Source organism: Bufo bufo, chromosome 5 (genome assembly GCF_905171765.1).
Source record: "Bufo bufo chromosome 5, aBufBuf1.1, whole genome shotgun sequence".
In the NCBI taxonomy this organism is placed as follows: Eukaryota; Metazoa; Chordata; class Amphibia; order Anura; family Bufonidae; genus Bufo; species Bufo bufo.
Genome location: NC_053393.1, coordinates 11,366,509 through 11,390,342, shown reverse-complemented (window position 1 = coordinate 11,390,342; position 23,834 = coordinate 11,366,509). Strand labels below are relative to the sequence as shown.

Genomic DNA, 23,834 nt, shown 5'->3' with positions numbered 1-23,834 from the left:
TGTCAAAAAATAAAATCTCACATGAACTCACCATACCCCTCACGGAATCCAAATGCGTAAATTTTTTTTGAGATTTATATTCCAGACTTCTTCTCACGCTTTAGGGCGCCTAAAATGCCAGGGCAGTATAAATACCTCACATGTGACCCCATTTCGGAAAGAAGACACCCCAAGGTATTCCGTGAGGGGCATATTGAGTCCATGAAAGATTTAAATTTTTGTCCCAAGTTAGCGGAAAGGGAGACTTTGTGAGAAAAAACAAAAAAAAAACAATTTCCGCTAACTTGGGACAAAAAAAAAATTTATATGAACTCTCCATGCCCCTTATTGAATACCTTGGGGTGTCTTCTTTCCAAAATGGGGTCACATGTGGGGTATTTATACTGCCCTGGCATTTTAGGGGCCCTAAAGCGTGAGAAGAAGTCTGGGATCCAAATGTCTAAAAATGCCCTCCTAAAAGGAATTTGGGCCCCTTTGCGCATCTAGGCTGCAAATAAGTGTCACACATGTGGTATCGCCGTACTCAGGAGAAGTTGGGCAATGTGTTTTGGGGTGTCATTTTACATATACCCATGCTGGGTGAGATAAATATCTTAGTCAAATGCCAACTTTGTATAAAAAAATTGGAAAAGTCGTCTTTTGTCGAGATATTTCTCTCACCCAGCATGGGTATATGTAAAATGACACCCCAAAACACATTGCCCTACTTCTTCTGAGTACGGCGATACCAGATGTGTGACACTTTTTTGCAGCCTAGGTGGGCAAAGGGGCCCATATTCCAAAGAGTACCTTTAGGATTTCACAGGGCATTTTTTACAGATTTTGATTTCAAACTACTTTGCACGCATTTGGGCCCCTAAAATGCCAGGGCAGTATAACTACCCCACAAGTGACCCCATTTTGGAAAGAAGACACCCCAAGGTATTTCATGATGGGCATAGTGAGTTCATGGAAGTTTTTATTTTTTGTCACAAGTTAGTGGAATATGAGACTTTGTAAGGAAAAAAAAAAAATTCATCATTTTCCGCTAACTTGTGACAAAAAATAAGAAGTTCTATGAATTCACTATGCCCATCAGCGAATACCTTAGGGTGTCTACTTTCCGAAATGGGGTCATTTGTGGGGTTTTTCTACTGTCTGGGCATTGTAGAACCTCAGGAAACATGACAGGTGCTCAGAAAGTCAGAGCTGCTTCAAAAAGCAGAAATTCACATTTTTGTACCATAGTTTGTAAACGCTATAACTTTTACCCAAACCATTTTTTTTTTACCCAAACATTTTTTTTAATCAAAGACATGTAGAACAATAAATTTAGAGAAACATGTATATATGGATGTCGTTTTTTTAAAAAAAATTTACAACTGAAAGTGATAAATGTCATTTTTTTGCAAAAAAATCTGTAAATTTCGATTAATAACAAAAAATGTAAAAATGTCAGCAGCAATAAAATACCACCAAATAAAAGCTCTATTAGTGAGAAGAAAAGGAGGTAAAATTCATTTGGGTGGTAAGTTGCATGATCGAGCAATAAACGGTGAAAGTAGTGTAGGTCAGAAGTGTAAAAGTGGCCTGGTCATTAAGGGTGTTTAAGCTAAGGGGGCTGAAGTGGTTAAGGTCTACATTCTCTAAGGGCTCAAAGGGGGGAGAGGATAGCCCCTTTAGAACAATGGATAAATCACATTCAGGGATAGGTCTCAGGATTCTAGGTTTTAATCTTTCAGCTCCCTTAAGGAACCTCCTGAGTAGGGGGTCTTGAGATAATGGTCTACCTAAAGCGGCAGAGAGAGCACCGATGTGGACTCTGAGAGTAGACGGACTTAGACCCTTGTCCAGGCTGTCCTGCAGGAATTGTAAAATAGCTGAAAGAGGAGGATCTGAGGGTACTACCTCCTTAACAGCACACCACTGAAGAAAGATCTTGTGAATTCTTGAGTACGCCTTGTTTGTAGACTCCGCACGGGAGTGTGAAATAGTTCTCAAGACCTCCGCAGAAAGCCCTCTAGCTTCTAGTAGGGGCCTGTCAATCTCCAGGTTGTCAGATTCAGTTTCCTCAGATCTAGGCAGGGGCCTGTGTCCTGATACACAAGGTCCTGCATTAGGGGAAGTCTCCAATATGTGCCCTGACTCATCTTCATGAGCTGGGTGAACCAAGACCTCTTCGGCCAGAATGGTATTATTGCAATGACCGGGGTCTGGTCTTGTTTGATTTTCGTCCATACCCGTGGTATCATGGAAAGTGGAGGGAATATGTATGCCAGCCTGAATCTCCATGGAATGGACAGAGCGTCTATCGCCAAGGGGTTGTCCTCCTTGTAGAGGGAGCATAAATTGTCCACCTTCGTGTTCAACCGGGTCGCCATCAAGTCGATCTCCGGAGCACCCCAACGTAGAGTGATCTGGGAGAAAATGTCTCTGTTCAGTGACCATTCGCTTGGAACTGGTAGACCCTGACTGAGTCGATCTGCAACTATGTTGAGATCTCCCCTGATGTGAACAGCGGATAGGTGGGATAGACTGATCTCTGCCCAAGAGAGAATTAGACCAACTTCATGGAGAAGAGGTTGAGATCTCGTACCTCCCTGTCTGTTGATGTAAGCGACCACAGTCGTGCTGTCCGAACGGACTCTCACCGTCTTTCAGCGAATGAGAGGAGTAAAGTGATAAAGAGCTAGACGTACAGCTCTTAGTTCCCTCATATTGGACTAGAGAAGACTCTCCTGTGGAGTCCAGATACCTTGTACTGGACTGTCTTCCAGATGGGCTCCCCAACCTAGAAGGGAGGCGTCTGTGGTCAACGTGATCCAACGAGGTTGAATCAAGGACCTCCCATCTGATAGGTTCCTCCACCATTTGAGTGAGGACCGGACTTTGACAGACAGGGAGTGAGTCTTGTCCAACCCCTTTGGGTTGTGGTTCCAGACTGCTAACACTTCTTCTTGACGTGGACGGAGGTGCCAAAAGGCCCAAGGAACTGCTTCTGCAGATGCTGACATGTGGCCCAACATCTTCATAAGTGTTCTGATGGACACTCGACGAGATGCCATGAGAAACTGAGCGACTCTTATGACTCAATCTTTCCTTTCTGGGGAGAGAAAGAGAGTCATCCTATGAGAATCCACTATAAACCCCAGGAATACCCTGGAAGTGGAAGGCAGGATCTGGGATTTTTCCCAATTTATCAGCCAGCCCAACCGCTGGAGAGTCTAAAGAGCCAGATAAAGATGGGTCTGAAAAACGTCTATAGACGCAGCTTTTAAGAGCCAGTCATCTAGATATGGCACGATTTCTAGTCCTTGAAGCCTGAGCTTGGCAACAACCGTAGCCTCAACATTGGTCAAGGTGTGGGGAGCGGAAGAGATGCCAAAGGGTAGAACAGCAAACTGGTAATGCTTTACCACACCTTTTATGGAGACCGCAACTGTTAGGAACTTTCGGTGAGTTGGATGAATAGGGACATGAAGATAAGCGTCCTTTAGATCCATGGTGACCATGAGGTCTCCGGGATTTAGAATATTGATTAAGGAACGGTTGGTCTCCATTCTGAAGCGCTTCTGCCTTATGAAGCGATTTAAATAGCGCAGATCTATTATCATGTGCCAGTCTCCAGAAGGCTTTGGGACTAGAAATATGGGGTAATACACCCCTCGCCCTTGTTCGTGGGAGGGAACCTCCTCTAGGGCTTTTTTGTGACTATAAAGGAGGACAGCACCCTCCAGGATCTTTTGTTTGATTTGGGGTAAAGGTCGGGTTAACACAAATTTCTCCTGAGGTGGAGACACGAAATCTATTGTGTAACCGAACAAAATTATATTTAGGACCCACTGGTCCGGGATCTCTTGCAGCCAGGTCTGCTGGAAAAAACTTAAACGACCTCCGACCGGAGGATTGCACGGAGGGTCTGGAGGGGAAGGGAGAAGGTAAGCGGGAGAGTCATAGGTCCGCCTTACGTTTGCTGCCTCTACCACGACCGCGTCAGGGGCCCTGAGGTCTTGTGTTTCTGGACCTACTGCGACCCTGAAAGGACTGTTGAGGGAGATTTTTCCCTTTCTTATCTGCCAAGCTTTCCATGAGCTTATCTAGCTCAGAACCAAAAAGCCTTCCTGGCTCATAGGGTAGGCCACATAAGTTGAACTTGGAAGTGTTATCGGCGACCCATGGTCGTAACCAAAGGGGCCTACGGCTGGCAGAAGAAAGCGCCAGCTTCAGGTGCTGCGCAGAGGCCTCGCATAGAAAATCAGCTCCCAATAGGAGGGTCTTAAATTGGTCCAGAATGTCCGTTCTGGCTACTCCGGCCTCTAGGTCAGCCTGAATTCTTAGGATGCGGGAACGTACAAAGTCCACCGTCTTAGAGGAGGCGACAGCTACTGACGCGGAGGCTGCAGCAGCAGAATAATTGCGCCTTAAGGTGCATTCGACCTTTCGGTCTAACGGGTCCTGGAGATTACTACCGTCATCTGACGGGACTAGGGTCCTTTTGGACAGTTTGGATATCGCCATGTCAACCTTTGGAGGCGGTACCCAAAGGTCAGACTCCGATTCCTGGAGGGGAAACATGAGTTTAAACCTCTTATTGAGGACTGGACCCTTCTCTGGATGTTTCTATTCCGTAAGCATAAAACGCTTAAGGTTTTCGTCCACTTTGAAGGTTCTTAACCCCCTAGAGGTGGATGGCGGAGCTTCCCCTTGCTCAACATCACGGTCCCTTGACCGGATGGAGCGTAAAAGCCTTTGAGTCTTCTCGGCTGGGAACAGGAACAGTGAATCTTCGTCGTCAGAGGAAGAAGAGGAATGGTTGTCCACGGAGATTGCTTCCAGCATAGGCATCGGACCCGGAGATGATTCTCTTGGTCTCTTTGAGGCGAGGGCGCTTTTAATTTCGGAAATAGAATTTCCCATGAAGTCCTTTATCCACCCAAACATGTCTTTTGCAGTGGGTTGCGACAGAGGGGGACGACATGATGGACACCTATTGTACTCGTAGGAGTCCGGCATTGGAATCTCGCAGGAAGCGCAGACTAAATGTCTCTGCTTGTGGGCGGATTTACCGCGCTGATCACCGTTAGGAGACGCCACCTGAAAAGAAATTTTCAGTTTAAAAGTAGTAGTAATAGCCACAGGCTGTAGCTTTAGCTCTCAGTAGTAGTTAGCAGGCACAGAACTGTAGCCTTAGCTCTCTGCTCAGAAAGAGGAAGTACTCCTCTTGTTGTGGGCTTATATAGTTGGATAGCTCCACCCCTAACCTTTGATCGGCCCCCTCTGTGATAGCACCGCCTCACTTATCTTTCCCCTAGGAATATAAGCTTTTTTAAAACATATAGATATAGTATAAATCATTAATATGCAGCCCGCAGGGCTCATATAACTAAAATACACCTGCGTTTTAGTTTTAACAACGCTGGCCGAAACCGGAAGTCGTCATTGAAGCACTTCCTGTCGGCCGTGCAGCATGCAGCAGGAGCCGGCGAAGAGACGCCGGCGATCCAAGCCCTGTAGGCGGCCGAGCGCCGATAGGCTCCGCCCCTGTAGCCTGGACTGCCGCTACCGCAGGTGCAGCGTGTGGCGGATCGCGAATTAGCGCCATTAGCAGAGGGGACTGGAGCGACTTTATGGCCAGGAGCTAGGACCATCAGTCAAGCGGTAGGAAAAATCTTGTATCCGATCAAAAAGTAAAAATATTTTTTAAAGTGACAGGCCGTAGCCTGACCCGTCCTACTGTCCAAAGGGACAGAGAAAAAAAGCACTGAATTATAGGCAGTCTGCCCTTTATAGGGGTGGGTTTTACTAATTATTTAATTATTACTTGGTAGGAAATTTGTTGTCATCAAAAATTCCACCTGTCCTACTAGTTTCACAGGGGAGAACTCCCCACTTGTGCTGCTGGTTAGGACGTAAGGGAAAGCAAAAATACATTAAAAAAATTATGAAAAAAGGTAACGTTTTCCTAAAATATCTGATTTAGATATGAGTGAACCAGTCGAGATTTGTTTTGGGTCCTGTTCGCCAAATTTTTGAAAAAAGTTTGGTTCGGACCGAAGTTGCTCCAATTGCACAGAAAGTTAGTATATAACCCCCTCTAGCCTCCTAGGACTCGGAATTGTTAGGAAAACTTGTTATCTCTTTTTGAGACGAGAAGCAATACATTTGTGCTTCTGTTATGTCTAGCGCACAGAAGATCCGCTACACTGATACATTGTAACAAGCTCATCAGCTGTGTAAGCAGGACTAGGTTAGAACAAGTTTTCAGTCTTTGAATGTAGAAAAAAAAAAGTTAGGTCAAAACCTTGGAGTTAAATTCACATTTCAGTGTAATGTAGAACATAGTAGAAGGTACCTTTGGGATGGTGTAACCTCTGAACTTGATGTCTTCAGTGACGGCATGAAATTGTGGAGCTGGTGTAAAGTCGAGAACTCTCTGGATTTCATGGATGACAGCATTTGTATACGGCATCTGGGGCTTGTCCATGAACTCGGGTGGACGCAAGGACTTGGTTACCTCGTCTATTTCCTGCTGAACTTTAGCTACGAGACAAAAATTTAATCATCCAGATGAATAGTCAGCACCAATAATTTATATGTGGGTAGTTTGGATGACCACATGGGGGACAGCCACTAAAAGTGCCTAAATATCCACATGATAGTTGTGTTTTTTTTCAAGAAATAAAAACCAAAACTGCAGAACTTGTTCGTGTTAAAGGACCTGCAGAGATATAGTCACATGATGTGTACAGGTCCTGAAACCAGAGGACAAAGCTGCAAGAGTGTATGTGTATGTAAGTGTATTGGGTATGAAATAGTTTAAGGGGCTTTTTTTTTTTTTTGAGGGGGGGGGTGTGTGTGTCTGGTCTGCAATCTACAGATGTAGCACACATAAAAGTAGGGGGTCTGTACTTATTACAGGATTGAGTCTGAGATCTATCATTATTTAGGGGTCTAGTCTCAGCCCTGAAATAATTTAGGGGTTTAGGGTTTGAATTGGTCTAATCTAGCACGTAGCACAGTAATCACAGTGTGGACACCAACCAACAAGACTCCTGTACCCCACATCATGTTTTGCTATTTGCTTATTCCAAAGGGGTGACGCAAAGAAGTTATATACTAAGGCTACTTTCACACTAGCGTTTTTACTGGATTCGGCAGGGTTCAGCAAAAACGCTTCCGTTACTGATAATAGAACCATCTACATCCGTTATGAATGGATCTGGTTGTATTATCTTTAACATTGCCAAGACGGATCCATCATGAAAGTCAATGGAGGACGAATACGTTTTCTATTTTGGCTGATTGTGTCAGAGAATATGGATCCTTCCCCATTGACTTGCATTGGGGGTAATGCCGGATCCGTCTTGCTCCGCATCCCAGGACGGAAAGCAAACTACAACATGTTGCGGTCTACTCTCCGGTATGGGAATGCAACTAAATGGAACGGAATGCATTTCGGAGCACTCCCTTCTGTTCAGTTCAGTTTAGTCCCCATTGACAATGAATGGGGACAAAACTAAAGTGTTTTTTTCCCAGTATTGAGCCCCTATGACGGATCTCAATATCCGAAAACTAAAACGCTAGTGTGAAAGTACGGTAGCCTTAGATTAATTAAACATAATTTCAATTTTCATCTATATCCCTTAGTTCTATTAACCCCTTCAAGATGCGGTTTTCATTTTATACTCCCTGCCTTCCCAGAGCCCTAATTTTACTTTTTCGTTCACCTAGCGGTATGAGGGCTTGTTTTTTGCAGGACAAGTTGTACTTTCTAATGGCACCATTTAATATTGCATATGATGTAGTGGAAATCTGGAAAAAAGGGGGTGGAATGGGGAAAAAAAAACAGGTGAAAGAGATATGGGACTGATTGCGGATAATAGCATTCAGGGAGAACCTGTACTGTCAGTTGATGCAGTTGGGCAAAGCGCTGACAGTAATGATAATAGTGTGCATTTATGTGACAGTGCACAAAATCCAGATTTCATGTGTGATGGTTTATCTGATCTGCATGGAAGTATGTCTTCAGGTGAGAAAGACATAGGGTTGATTGCGGTTAATAGCATTCATGTAAAACAGAAATTATCAGCTGATGCAGTTGAGCTAAATACTGACAGTAATGATAATGATATGCATATATGTAGTAATGCACAACCTACAGATGTCATAAGTCAGAATGTACCTGTCATGGCTGTCACCCGCAGTGCAGCAAGAATGCCAGAGGCAGACTCACTTGAGTCTGAGCAGTCTGGGGCCCCACCTCTGGCCTGCTCCGGCTCGAGGGACTCTACATCCACTGAGCTCACACCACTGACTCTCTTCTCAATGGGGCAGTTGTCTGACTCTGGTGGGGCTTTTGAGCAAGCACTGAGGTTTGACCCCCATCTACAAACACTGAGAATGGTAGCGGAGAATGCCCCTGCAGAGGGAGCTACCCATAGAGTGTTTTGGGAAGGTGGTAAATTGTATAGGGAAGAGCTCCGGTCAAGTGACGGTGAAGCGGACGTGCTACACGAGCAGCTAATTGGGCCCAGTTCATACCGGGGCCAGTTGCTGCATGTGGCGCATGAGATCCCCTTGGCTGGTCACCTGGGTAGTAAGAAGACGAGGTCCCATCTGCTGCAAAATTTTTACTGGCCTGGCATAAATAAAGATGTTGATAGCTATTGTCGGTCTTGTGTGACCGTTGCCCGCGTCCCATTAAATCCTTTGCAAATCATTGAGGAACCATTTCGTCGGGTGGGAGTTGAGATCATCGGTCCCCTTAAGATAGCTAGCTCTTCAGGCAAACGATTCATTCTTACTGTCGTCGACTATGCAACGGGGTACCCCGAGGCTGTCGCAATGTCGTCGATTAGGTCAGATAAAGTCACGGACGCCCTTCTAACCATCTACTCGAGAGTCGGTTTTCTAGCAGAGATGGTGACAGACCTGATGCAAGCCCTGTGTAGGAAAATACAAGTGAGCCACATTGTTGCTACTCCCTACCATCCACAAACTAATGGTTTGTGTGAACGGTTTAATAGCACACTAAAACAACTGCTGAGAACCTTTGTTGAAGATCAAGGCAAGGACTGGAAGCGATACCTGCCTCACTTGTTGTTTGCCTACAGAGAAGTGCCTCAAGAGTTGACTGGTTTCTCAGCTTTTGAACTCCTGTACGGTAGGAAAGTAAGAGGCCCATTGGACCTCATTAGAGAGTACTGGGAAGGCCCAAAATAGGTAAATGAAGTGTCTGTTGTTGATCATGTCCTGAAGTTCAGGGACAAAATAGAAACCCTTGTGGGTAAAATGAAGGTGAACATGGCGGAAGCACAGCGTACCTGTCAGGGAACAGAGAGGAAGGAAAGAGGGTGCACTCTGACTCCACCCTCAACCCCTGTCCCTGCCTACTTACACTACCCGCCCTAGGCGACGGGGCGTAACTGGGCGACGGTTTCTTACTTACGTAAGTGCACAGAGGAAAGATACGGAAGGTCAACAAGCCAAGGTCAGAACCAGGAGAAGCGGGAGTACAAATGGAGCAGGCAAATGTAAAGTCAACAGTCAGAGTCGAGGTCAATCCAGGAGAGCAATACGTACAAAGGATGAGACGAAGTCGAGGTCAAAGAACGAGCCGAGGTCACAAGGTCAGGAGGTCAATCAGAACAAGCAGCCGCAGACTAGAACCAAGGAACAAGGAAGCACCAATGGACCAGTATCACAGGCAACCTGTAGCCAGCAGGTTGCCTGTATTTATAGTGGGGAGTGAGGGTCATGTGACGTGGCCAGCGTCACATGACCGACAGACAGACAAGTCGAGCACCGAGTGATCAGCTCGGCGCTCAAGGCAGACCTAGGAGCAGGGAGCCACCCAGCTAGCAAAGCCGCCCTGGGAACGAGGCCGAACACAGATCCTCGCTCCTGAAGCTAAGCAGCAGGTCTGCGGCTGATGGGAGACCGAGTGCGCCTTCGGCGCCCCGTTACAGCACCCATAAGCAGTGGTACGACCGGCATGCTAGGGAACGCTCTTACCAAGTGGGACAAAAAGTGTACATCTTACTGCCTATCAGACAACATAAGTTGCAAGCAGCATGGGAGGGTCCCTATTCCATCGTGGCGAAAAAAGACAAGGTACATTATGTAATAAACTTGGGTGGGAGGAGGCACAAAACTTTCCATGTAAACATGTTAAAGGAGCACATTGAGAGACCACCTTATGTTATGGCAGTATGTAGCGTGCCCGACACTGAGGAAGGGGGTTACCTGCGAGATTTGTTGGATGATACAAAGAAAGAAGGAGCAGAATAGAATATCAACCCTGAGCTGTCACTCCTACAGAAAAGTCAGCTTGGTGAGGTATTACAGAGATTTGCGGATACCTTCACAAGCAAGCCGGGGAAAACATACCTCATGACTCATCATGAAGAGACTGGTACCCATTCCCCAATCAAACTGTTTGTCTACCGAGTCTCAGATCAGGTTCGGGCAGACATAAAAAGGGAAATTGAGGCGATGAAAGAGTTGGGGGTGGTCCAGGAATCCCATAGTGCCTGGGCTTCACCAGTGGTACTAGTCCCAAAAAAAGACAGAACAGATTCTGTGTGGATTACAGAAAGTTCAATGCTATTACTACCTCTGATGCGTACCCTATGCCCAGAATTGATGATGTATTATTGGATGAGCTGGCTAAAGCCCGCTATCTGACGATCATGGACCTGAGCAGAGGGTACTGGCAGGTTCCCCTAACAGAAGAGGCTCAAAAGAGGTTAGCCTTTGCCCCCCCAACAGGTTTGTATGAGTTTACCGTAATGCCTTTTGGGGTGAAGAATGCACCTGCCACCTTCAGAGGTTGATGAATAAGCTATTGGAAGGACAGGAACAATTTGCTATAGTCTACCTAGATGATATAGCGATATTCAGCAACACCTGGGCGGAGCACCTAGTGCACCTGTCACAGGTACTGGACTGTTTGAAAGGTGCTGGATTAACAGTCAAACCAAGCATGTGTCAGCTAGGTATGACTGAAGTACACTACCTGGTACATAGAGTGGGAGGTGGGAAGCTAAAGCCAGACACGGGTAAGATAGAGGCAATAACCAGTTGGCCCATCCCACGCACCAAAAAACAAGTCCAAGCTTTCTTGGGGACAGCAAGGTACTATCGGAAGACTATAGTGTTCTAGCTAAACTCCTGACAGACTTGACCAAGAAGGCCGGAGGAAAGATTCTGACATGGACAGCGGAGTGCGACCAGGCCTTCCAAGCCCTAAAACACACCCTAGGTAGTGCCCCTGTGCTACAGGCCCCTGACTTTGGGCGTAAGTTTGTAGTTCAGACAGACGCCTCAGAATTCGGCCTAGGCGCTGTCCTAAGCCAGGTAAATCAGGCTGGGGAGGAGCATCCTGTCCAATGTTTGAGCAGGAAGCTACTGCCCGCTGAAGTGGGCTACCCCACCATAGAGAAAGAATGTCTCGCCATTGTTTGGGCACTGAAGAAATTGGAGCCATACAGTACCTCTATGGCCGAAATTTCAGTGATCACAGACCACAACCCCTTAAGTTGGCTGAATCAGGTATCTGGGATGTGTGCAGGACAATATAAAACTCCTCTGTCTCCAGTGTTATGATTTCAGTATTCAACACAGAAGTGGCAAAACCCATCAGAATGCAGATGGACTATCCAGGCAGGAGAATGAAGACCGTACCCCTGGCTTCCATTTAGGTGGGAGGTGTGATGATAGTGGTGTATTAATATAGTAAACAATAGCACAGCGCCATGATGTTTCGCATACACACACAGCCATCTAAATTCAGCTACATTTCAGGGACAGGGACGTACACTTGCCCCTTGGGAGTTTTAATCTGTTTCTAATCTGCTAATTTTCTGTTAGAAATAACTGAAATGGCACCAGAGCGGCAGCCATTTCAGTAAGAGTTTGGTTACCTAGTCTATGTGAGCTGGAGGCAGGGAGCCATTTTGGAGTCCAGTTGAGAGCAGCAGCAGAAGAGAGAGCTGTGTGGTAACCGCTGACAGGACACCAAATGTGTGCAGGACTCTAGACATAACCTAAGGGCCTAGATAATACTCATTTATGAAAGGTATTTTTTTCAATGTCAAACCCCTTTTGTTTACATTTCATGCCCTATGTCTTGTCTACCATATTTTCTGTAAATCTTTGAAAACGCATCTTGTTTTGACTGACTTTGTTCAATTAAAAAGAAGTATTTCTTTTTAATTGTCTGTTTCCTTTCGCTCTGAAATATTAACAGCTTGAGAATCCAACTTCCTTCAGGAGAGAATTGGTATACTCCGGTGTTATAGTTAAGATTTAATTGTATGACGATTGTAAATGTATGGGGACTGTCCAATCAGATGTGGGTCATCTGAGAGAAGATTATTGTGTCCAGGAAAGTGACAAATAGGTCTTTTGGTATAGACCCCACGTGTTACAGTGCAATAGGTCATAGGCGATCGGCAGGGAGCAAGTTGATGCTTAATTGACGGTAGATTGGCAATTACAGTATCAAAATCCCTGATCCTCAGGTTAAGTGTGGTTCTCTTTACGAACCTGGTGGCAGCAAATATAGGGTGTGGGGAGTTAATGCTTTGATTGATTCTCGGCACCCATATATTGTCACGGCCGTGTTACGCGGGCAGGCTCTTTCCGGCAGGAGCCTGTGTTACCAGTAGCAACTGGAGGTGATTGTGCCGGGCTTAGCTTGGCTGTGGGCGCGGTTCGTGACATATGCCTAGACTGTATTCACTAATGCAAAATTTTTTATTTTATTTTTTTAAATATATATATACACACTACTCACAAAAAGTTTGGGATATTTGCTTGTGGGTGAAATTTCAGGATGACCCTAAAATGTGCTCTAACCTTTACAGGTAAACTTAATGTGACCTTCTCTAACCTTCTGAATGCACACGTCCAACTGTTCAATGTTTCAGTACTTTTTGCACAACTTGCTGTTCTCTAACAAGGAACTTAATGTCAAAATTCACAACGGGTGTTTGATCCATGAATCTCCTAATACATTTCCTTGTTCAATTTGAATTGGTATTTAAACAGTCCTCCTGATCACGCTGTTCACATTTTGATATTATGAGACCAAGACGACACCTAACAACTGAACAACAGTACCTCGCCATTGTGAGGCTTCAAGCAGGATGTTCTCAGACGGAAGTGACCAGTGTCACAGAGTAACATCAGCAGGTTCTATCAGAGATACAGAGAGACTGGAAGAGTCCCAGAGAAGCATAGAAGTGGACATGCTTTGGCCACATCCCACACTGATGACAGCTTCATTGTGAACAATGCCCTGTGGAACCTGATGATGAATGCCACAAAACTCCAGGCACATTTAAGGGAGATGAGAGGCACGCAAGTGTCATGTCAGACCATTCAAAACCATTTACATCAGCATGGTCTGCATGCTAGACCACCTGCAAGGGCACCTGAGCACAGGCGTCATCGTCTTGCATGGGCCAGGGAGCATCTACACTGGACGAGGGACCAGTGGGCCTCAGTGCTGTTTACTGATGAGTGAGTAGTATATATAAATCTATATTATAAAAATCAATGTCTTTTTGTGTGTCTGTCCATCTGTCCCTTTATAGGCATCCAGACACCGGAACCGTTAGACACCACATTTGGTACATGGGATGTCTGGGAAGGTTTTCGTGGAGGTCTCAGCTCTTTAGGACAAACTGTTCTTGAGCTGTTCCCAAACAACGTATTAGCCAATAAAAGCTCACAGGTTTTTCACTCATAGCTTCACTCGTACTGTAACTGCCATACAAAATGTCACATGACCCTTATCAGACAATGGAAGCTTGCAGGTCCTTCACTCATATTGTAACTGCCATACACATGGTCACATGACCTTTATTAGCCAATTGAAGCTTGCTGGTCCTTCACTCATATTGAAAGTTCCATACACATGGTCATATGACGCTTATTAGCCTAAAGAAGCTTGTAGGCCCTTCACTCATATTGTAACTGCCATGCGCACAGTCACATGACCCTTATTAGCCAATAGAAGCTTTGTAAGACACATTGTACTTCATGTTAGTAATAAATTTGAGTCAATATGTTTTACCTTTATTTATATAAAAATCCAAAATTTTCCAAAAATTTTTTAAAATTAGCAATTTTCTAAATTTGAATTTCTCTGTTTCTCTGAGAGACAGTGGTAACTCACAAAATATTTATTACTTTACATTTAACATATGTCTACTTCATGTTTGCATCATTTTGTAAATGTTATTTTATTTTTTGGGGATGTTAGAAGGCTTAGAAGTTTAGAAGCAAATTTAAAAAAGATTCAGAACCTTTCCAAAACCCCCTTTTTAAGGACCAGTTCATGTCTGAAGTCACTTAGTGGGGCTTATATAATAGAAACCACCCAAAAATGACCCCATTTTAAAAACTACACCCCTCAAGGTATTCAAAACTGATTTTACAAACATTGTTAACCCTTTAAGTGTTCCACCAGAATTAATGGAAAATGGAGGCAAATTTTTAAAATTTCACTTTTATTTGCAGATTTTTCCATTTAGATCCATTTCTCCTGAAACCCAGCATGGGTTAACAGCAAAATAAACCTAAATATTTGTTACCCTGATTCTTAAATTGCTATTAAGTGCTATATGGGGGCACAGTGGGGCTCAGAATGAGAGGAACACTGTGTGGCTTTTGGAAGGCAGATTTCGCTGGAATAATTTTCAGGCATCATGTCGCATTTGAAGACACCCTGAGGCACCCCAACAGTGAAAAAACCCCAAAAGTTACGCCATTATGGAAAACACTCCTCCGAGGAATTTTTCAAGGGGTGCACTGAGCACTTTGGCCCAATAGCCGTTTCATGGAATTTAGAAAGACTTGGCAGTGAAAATAAAAAATTTCATATTTTACAAGAATATCTCGCTTTAGACCCAAATTTTTCCTTTTAACAAGGGGTATCAGGAGAAAATGCACCCCATAATCTGTTACCCATTTTCTCCTGAATACGTCAACACCCCATATGTGTTTGTAAAGTGCTGTATGAGCACACAGCGGGGCTCAGAATGGTAAAAACACGTGTGGCTTTTGGAAGGCTGATTTTGCTGGAATAATTTTCAGGCACCATGTCGCATTTGAAGACACCCTGAGGCACCCCCAACAGTGAAAACCACAAAAACAAGGCTCTAGGGGTGCCAGAAAATAAAAGGAAATTTAAGAAATACATTGTTTATTAAAATGACACCTTTCAATGTTTTCATCTAGGGGTATAATGGGAATTTTTAAGGTGTTTATTTTTTTTTATTTTTTGGGGGGGAGCTATTATTGGGTTGCCAAATGGAAAAATGCTCAACTGAAAATGTCTTGCCATGGATTAATTAAGAAACTAGTGAAATGGACTTAATGGATATCAGTGGACGTGTGATAAACTTGAAAGCACTCAGCCAATTCCAAGCTGGAAAAAGTGGACTCCAGAATAACACATGTAGAGAATAAGATGGAACAGATCTGTAAATCGCATAATAATATCGCTGATACTATTAACTGCAACTCAGATGAGATTGAAAAACCTCAGCTCAAACTTGCTGACCTAGAAGACAGGAATAGAAGAAATAATTTGAAATTTAGGGGAATTCCAGAAAATGTCTCCCTTACCGATCTCACACCATATCTACAAAAACTGTTGGGACCGGTACTCCCGGACTGCTCCCCACATGACTTAGAGATAGATAGAGCCCACCGCCTACCGAAGCCGAGAGGATTAGACCCATCAATCCCAAGAGACACTATTGCCAGAATACATTTCTATAGGATCAAAGAAAAGTTCTCCCAAGAATTTAGAAAACTTAAACACCTACCAGAGGAATTCAAAAACATCCAAGTTTACACGGATCTCTCTCAATTTACAATTCAGCAACGGAAAAAATATCAAATAGTGACTAATGCTTTACGCAATCACAATATACCCTATAGATGGGGCTTCCCCGTGAAAGTACTGATACCTGATGGAGGATAATCACATCCATAGAACAAGGTATTGAATTACTGAACAAATGAGACATTTCACCAGAAATAGATGACCATCCTCCTGAAAGACCATCAAAAAGAGAAAGACTTCGCTGAAAAACACTTCACAGACAAAGGACTTCCTCTAACTTATTAAAAATGCTGACAATTTCAGCTAATTGCAGTATACACTAGAGTCCATATCTTACCCAAACTCCAAGTGTTCTTATCTTTATTTCTTACAATTGACCCCAATTGTGTAGCAGTGGCTACTCTTCTATAAGTTCTTTTCTATAACTGCTGCAGTGAGCCCTAGAGAAGAGATCTCAGGGAATACTACACCACTTGAGACTGTTAATTCTCTATCTTTTCCTTCCGCTTACCCCTTTCCCTGAAATTTTTTAACGTTTAGGTTGAGCTTGACCGGTTCTTGTCACATTCTTTTTCTTTTTTTCTTTGAACAAGATTTACCCTTTACATACAGTACAGACCAAAAGTTTAGACACACCTTCTCATTCAAAGAGTTTTCTTTATTTTCATGACTAGGAAAATTGTAGATTCACACTGAAGGCATCAAAACTATGGCATCCACACATGTGGAATTATATACATAACAAACAAGTGTGAAACAACTGAAAATATGTCATATTCTAGGTTCTTCAAAGTAGCCACCTTTTGCTTTGATTACTGCTTTGCACACTCTTAGCATTTTCTTGATGAGCTTCAAGAGGTAGTCCCCTGAAATGGTTTTCACTTCACAGGTGTGCCCTGTCAGGTTTAATAAGTGGGATTTCTTGCCTTATAAATTGGGTTGGGACCATCAGTTGCGTTGAGGAAAAGTCAGGTGGATACACAGCTGATAGTCCTACTGAATAGACTGTTAGAATTTGTATTATGGCAAGAAAAAAGCAGCTAAGTAAAGAAAAACGAGTGGCCATCATTACTTTAAGAAATAAAGGTCAGTCAGTCAGCCGAAAAATTGGGAAAACTTTGATAGTAAGGGCTATTTGACCATGAAGGAGAGTGATGGGGTGCTGCGCCAGATGACCTGGCCTCAACAGTCATCGGACCTGAACCCAATCGAGATGGTTTGGGGTGAGCTGGACCGCAGAGTGAAGGCAAAAGGGCCAACAAGTGCTAAGCATCTCTGGGAACTCCTTCAAGACTGTTGGAAGACCATTTCAGGGGACTACCTATTGAAGCTCATCAAGAGAATGCCAAGAGTGTGCAAAGCAGTAATCAAAGCAAAAGGTGGCTACTTTGAAGAACCTAGAATATGACATATTTTCAGTTGTTTCACACTTGTTTGTTATGTATATAATTCCACATGTGTTAATTCATTGTTTTGATGCCTTCATAGTCATGAAAATAAAGAAAACTCTTTGAATTAGAAGGTGTGTCCAAACTTTTGGTCTCTACTGTATATATAGGAGCGGATTTTCAGCATATAGGCTATCCAGGAAAGAACGTCTAACCTGAAACAGTTTTATCTTGCATCTCATCCAGACAAGCTTTTCTTACACATAGGACAACTAAAAAAATCGTAACCGTAAGTGTAAATTATTATTTTATTTTGATACTTCTCCACATTTCACACCCATTGAAGTTCTTTCAGCTCCCTGTCTCCTAAGGGACACAGGAAAGTGAAATGACATTATCACTACTCAGTTACAATGTGAGGTGTCTAAACAGTCCCCATAAAAGGTCATATTTAACCTCCTCAGGACCGCCGCATGCAGGATTGCGTCCTGGCGGCTGCCCTGTTATTCCTCCTGGAGACGCGAGATGCGAGCCGGGAATCGTTACATCAGAAGTTCGTCACCAGCCTGCCAGCCAATGATCATCGCTGGCAGGTTGGTGACTTTTAAAAAATCGAATCAGAAGCCATTTAACACCTTATATTTATAAATATAAGGTGTTAAATGGCTTCTGTGCTCCTCTGCTGGTCCTTTTCGTCGGTTGGTCCCAGCAGAGGAGCACACATCACTGTGAGTACACACCAAACACTACACTTAGCCCCAAATCACCCCCCATCACCCCAATTAACCCCTTGATCACCCCTTGATCACCCCTGTCAATCACTAGTGAAAGGGAAAAAAGTGATCAGTGTAAAATGTCACTTTTTTTTCCCACTAGTATTGACGGTTAGGTTTTAGGTTAGTTTAAGCCCCTTTGTTAGGTAGTTAGCATCGGTTAGCGCCCAGCCCACTGCACCACAGTCACTGATTCGCTGATTAGCGTATCGCTAATCAGCACTGGTACTTTTACAGTATCTGTAAGTGATCAGAACTGATCACAGTCAGATCTATAATTGTATTAGTGTCACCTTAGTTCGCCCTCCACCCAAAACGCAGTGTTTGCCCGATCAGGCCTGATCGGTCGCCCCCACGTGCGTTCACCCACGCCCGCCCCGCAGCAGTGACAAAAAATTGTTGTTTTTTTTTATCACTGCACAATCACTTTACAAGCGCTGCGGCGATAAAAAAAACAGTTTTGATATTTTTTATCAATCGCAGCGGCTTCCGGTACTTCGCTAGCCTCCCATTTGTAAGACAGGGTTGCTTTTTTTCTTGGGTAGTCTCAAGGAATACCCCCTAAATTTAGTTGACCAAATGACAAGGAAGGGGTCTTCTTCTGAAGAGGCTTACAGGCTTCTGACCCAGTCGGATGAGGAATGTGAACCCTCATCTGACGAATCCAGCGGGTCAGAATACGAACCTGTAGAAAGCAGTGGCAGTCTTACCCAAAGTTCGGACGATGAGGTTGAGGTCCCTGATACCACCAGACGTACCCGGCCCCATGTTGCTAGACCACAGGTTGCGCAAAACCTCTGCATAGACGAGTCCCTTATACATTTTACCGGGCGCCTTGGCTTCAAACAATACATCCCAAGCAAGCGTGCCCAGTATGGGGTCAAATTGTATAAGCTCTGTGAAAGGGCTATACGCACAAATTTAGAGTCCATGAGGGTAAAGATCAGACCCTGGAGTCGGTCGGTTGCCCTAACTACCTGGGGAGCAGTGGGAAGACAGTCTGGGACTTGGTGTCACCCTTATTTGGCAAGGGGTACCATCTTTATGTGGACAATTTTTACACAAGTGTGCCCCTCTTCAGGCATTTGTTTTTAGAACAGATTGGCTGCTGTGGCACCGCGCGACCTAGTCGCCGGGGCTTCTCCCAACGGCTCGTTACCACCCGTCTTGCAAGGGGGGAGAGGGCTGCCTTGTGTAACGAAGAACTGCTCACGGTGAAATGGAGAGACAAGCGTGATGTTTACATGCTCTCCTCCATTCACGCAGACACGACAATCAAAATTGAACGAGCAACTGGAGTCATTGAAAAGCCCCTCTGTGTCCACAACTATAATTTGCTCATGGGAGAGGTGGACTTCAATGACCAGATGTTGGCTCCTTATTTACTTTCCCGCAGGGAATTCAATTGGCGATGTACAATAGTTTTGTTCTCTACAGTAAGGCTGGGAGAACAAGATCCTTCCTCAAATTTCAGGAAGAGATCATCGAGAACCTCCTGTATCCAGGAGGTTCCGTGGCCCCAACCACCAGTGTAGTGAGCCGTCTACACGAGCGACATTTCCCCAGTGTCGTTGCTGGTACCTCAACCCAACCGCCACCCCAAAAAAAATGTTGTGTCTTTAGCAGGAGTGGAATGAGGCGTGACACCCGCTATTTCTGTCCTGACTGCCCTGACCACCCTGCCCTATGCTTAGGGGAGTGTTTCCGGAAGTACCACACAGGTACAATTAGCATAGGGATTGCGTTACACAGGACAGGCACACAGGGCTCTTAGGGCCCTTTCACTCACAGCTGCTGCAAACCTCTCCTTTCACCTGGGACAAAGTGCATAATGTACTTCGCCACATCTCTGGGCGATTTGCGCTTTGCACATTGTCCCATGGGGAAGGAGAGGTTTGTCCTATAAAAGGTAAAGAAAAAAAAAGAAAAAATCACAGGTAAGCAAAAAAGTTAATGTTCCAAAAGTTCAAAAAAGTTTTTAACCACCCCAGGACCGCCGTACGCAGGATTGCGTCTTTGCAGCGGTCCTGTTGTTCTGGGTGGACGCGCCGGTGCGTCCTCTCGCGAGACGCGAGATTTCCTGTGAACGCGCGCACACAGGCGCGCGCGTTCACAGGATCGGAAGGTAAGCGAGTGGATCTCCAGCCTGCCAGCGGCGATCGTTCGCTGGCAGGCTGGAGATGTGATTTTTTTAACCCCTAACAGGTATATTAGACGCTGTTTTGATAACAGCATCTAATATACCTGCTACCTGGTCCTCTGGTGGTCCCCTTTGTTTGGATCGACCACCAGAGGACACAGATAGCTCAGTAATATGTTGCACCAAGCACCACTACACTACACCCCCCCCCCTGTCACTTATTAACCCCTTATTCACCCTTGATCACCCCTGATCACCCCATATAGACTCCCTGATCACCCCCCTGTCATTGATTACCCCCCTGTCATTGATCACCCCCCTGTAAAGCTCCATTCAGATGTCCGCATGATTTTTACGGATCCACTGATAGACTGATCGGATCCGCAAAACGCATACGGACGTCTGAATGGACCCTTACAGGGGCGTGATCAATGACTGTGGTGATCACCCCATATAGACTCCCTGATCACCCCCCTGTCATTGATTACCCCCCTGTCATTGATCACCCCCCTGTAAAGCTCTATTCAGATGTCCGCATGATTTTTACGGATCCACTGATAGACTGATCGGATCCGCAAAACGCATACGGACGTCTGAATGGAGCCTTACAGGGGCGTGATCAATGACTGTGGTGATCACCCCATATAGACTCCCTGATCACCCCCCTGTCATTGATTACCCCCCTGTAAAGCTCCATTCAGATGTCCGCATGATTTTTACGGATCCACTGATAGATGGATCGGATACGCAAAACGCATACGGACGTCTGAATGGAGCCTTACAGGGGAGTGATCAATGACTGTGGTGATCACCCCATATAGACTCCCTGATCATCCCCCTGTCATTGATTACCCCCCTGTAAAGCTCCATTCAGATGTCTGCATGATTTTTACGGATCCACTGATAAATGGATCGGATCCGCAAAACGCATACGGACGTCTGAATGGAGCCTTACAGGGGAGTGATCAATAACTGTGGTGATCACCCCATATAGACTCCCTGATCACCCCCCTGTCATTGATTACCCCCGTCATTGATCACCCCCCTGTAAAGCTCCATTCAGATGTCCGCATGATTTTTACGGATCCACTGATAGACTGATCGGATCCGCAAAACGCATACGGACGTCTGAATGGAGCCTTACAGGGGCGTGATCAATGACTGTGGTGATCACCCCCCTGTCATTGATCACCCCCCTGTCATTGATCACCCCCCTGTAAAGCTCCATTCAGATGTCCGCATGATTTTTACGGATCCACGGGTACATGGATCGGATCCGCAAAACACATACGGACATCTGAATGGAGCCTTATAGGGGGGTGATCAATGACTGTGGGGTGATCACCCCATATAGACTCCCTGATCACCCCCCTGTCATTGATCACCCCCCTGTCATTGATCACCCCTCTGTAAGGCTCCATTCAGACATTTTTTTGGCCCAAGTTAGCGGAATTTTTTTTTTTTTTCTTACAAAGTCTCATATTCCACTAACTTGTGTCAAAAAATAAAATCTCACATGAACTCACCCTACCCCTCACGGAATCCAAATGCGTAAAAATTTTTAGACATTTATATTCCATACTTCTTCTCACGCTTTAGGGCCCCTAGAATGCCAGGGCAGTATAAATACCCCACATGTGACCCCATTTTGGAAAGAAGACACCCCAAGGTATTCCGTGAGGGGCATATTGAGTCCATGAAAGATTGAAATTTTTGTCCCAAGCTAGCGGAAAGGGAGACTTTGTGAGAAAAAAATAAATAAAATCAATTTCCGCTAACTTGTGCCAAAAAAAAAAAATTCTATGAACTCGCCATGCCCCTCATTGAATACCTTGGGGTGTCTTCTTTCCAAAATGGGGTCACATGTGGGGTATTTATACTGCCCTGGCATTTTAGGGGCCCTAAAGCGTAAGAAGAAGTCTGGGATCCAAATGTCTAAAAATGCCCTCATAAAAGGAATGTGGGCCCCTTTGCGCATCTAGGCTGCAAAAAAGTGTCACACATCTGGTATCGCCGTATTCAGGAGAAGTTGGGGAATGTGTTTTGGGGTGTCATTTTACATATACCCATGCTGGGTGAGAGAAATATATTGGCAAAAGACAACTTTTCCCATTTTTTTATACAAAGTTGGCATTTGACCAAGATATTTATCTCACCCAGCATGGGTATATGTAAAATGACACCCGAAAACACATTCCCCAACTTCTCCTGAGTACGGCGATACCACATGTGTGGCACTTTTTTACAGCCTAGGTGGGCAAAGGGGCCCACATTCCAAAGAGCACCTTTCGGATTTCACAGGTCATTTACCTACTTACCACACATTAGGGCCCCTGGAAAATGCCAGGGCAGTATAACTACCCCACAAGTGACCCATTTTGGAAAGAAGACACCCCAAGGTATTCCGTGAGGGGCATGGCGAGTTCCTAGAATTTTTTATTTTTTGTCACAAGTTAGTGGAAAATGATGATTTATTTTTTTTTATTTTTTTTCTTACAAAGTCTCATATTCCACTAACTTGTGACAAAAAATAAAAACTTCCATGAACTCACTATGCCCATCAGCGAATACCTTGGGGTGTCTTCTTTCCAAAATGGGGTCACTTGTGGGGTAGTTATACTGCCCTGGCATTCTAGTGGCCCATATGTGTGGTAAGGAGTTTGAAATCAAATTCTGTAAAAAATGACCTGTGAAATCCGAAAGGTGCTCTTTGGAATATGGGCCCCTTTGCCCACCTAGGCTGCAAAAAAGTGTTACACATCTGGTATCCCCGTATTCAGGAGAAGTTGGGGAATGTGTTTTGGGGTGTCATTTTACATATACCCATGCTGGGTGAGAGAAATATCTTGGCAAAAGACAACTTTTCCCATTTTTTTATACAAAGTTGGCATTTGACCAAGATATTTATCTCACCCAGCATGGGTATATGTAAAATGACACCCCAAAACACATTCCCCAACTTCTCCAGAATACGGAGATACCACATGTGTGACACTTTTTTGCAGCCTAGGTGGGCAAAGGGGCCCACATTCCAAAGAGCACCTTTCGGATTTCACTGGCCATTTTTTACAGAATATGATTTCAAACTCCTTACCACACATTTGGGCCCCTAGAATGCCAGGGCAGTATAACTACCCCACAAGTGACCCCATTTTGGAAAGAAGACACCCCAAGGTATTCCGTGAGGGGCATGGCGAGTTCCTAGAATTTTTTATTTTTTCTCACAAGTTAGTGGAATATGAGACTTTGTAATAAAAAAATAAATAAAAAAAAATCATCATTTTCCGCTAACTTGTGACAAAAAATAAAAAGTTCTATGAACTCACTATGCCCATCAGTGAATACCTTAGGGTGTCTACTTTCAGAAATTGGGTCATTTGTGGGGTGTTTGTACTGTCTGGCCATTGTAGAACCTCAGGAAACATGACAGGTGCTCAGAAAGTCAGAGCTGCTTCAAAATGCGGAAATTCAAATTTTTGTACCATAGTTTGTAAACGCTATAACTTTTGCGCAAACCAATAAATATACACTTATTGCATTTTTTTTTATCAAAGACATGTAGAAAAATAAATTTAGAGAAAAATTTATATAGAAATGTAGTTTTATTTGAAAAATTTCACAACTGAAAGTGAAAAATGTCATTTTTTTACAAAAAATTCGGTCAATTTCGATTAATAACAAAAAAAGTAAAA

At 44.4% G+C, this 23,834-nt stretch overlaps 1 protein-coding gene across 1 annotated transcript in view; it reads right to left on the bottom strand.

Moving 5' to 3' along the window:
* The window catches only part of LOC121002849 (cytochrome P450 2F2-like), a 332,030-nt gene that overhangs the window by 98,464 nt on the left and 209,732 nt on the right, over positions 1-23,834 (bottom strand). Inside the window, exon 7 of the mRNA XM_040434460.1 lies at positions 6,332-6,519. Coding sequence (XP_040290394.1) covers positions 6,332-6,519 — 188 coding nt within the window. The remainder of the gene's footprint in view (positions 1-6,331; positions 6,520-23,834) is intronic.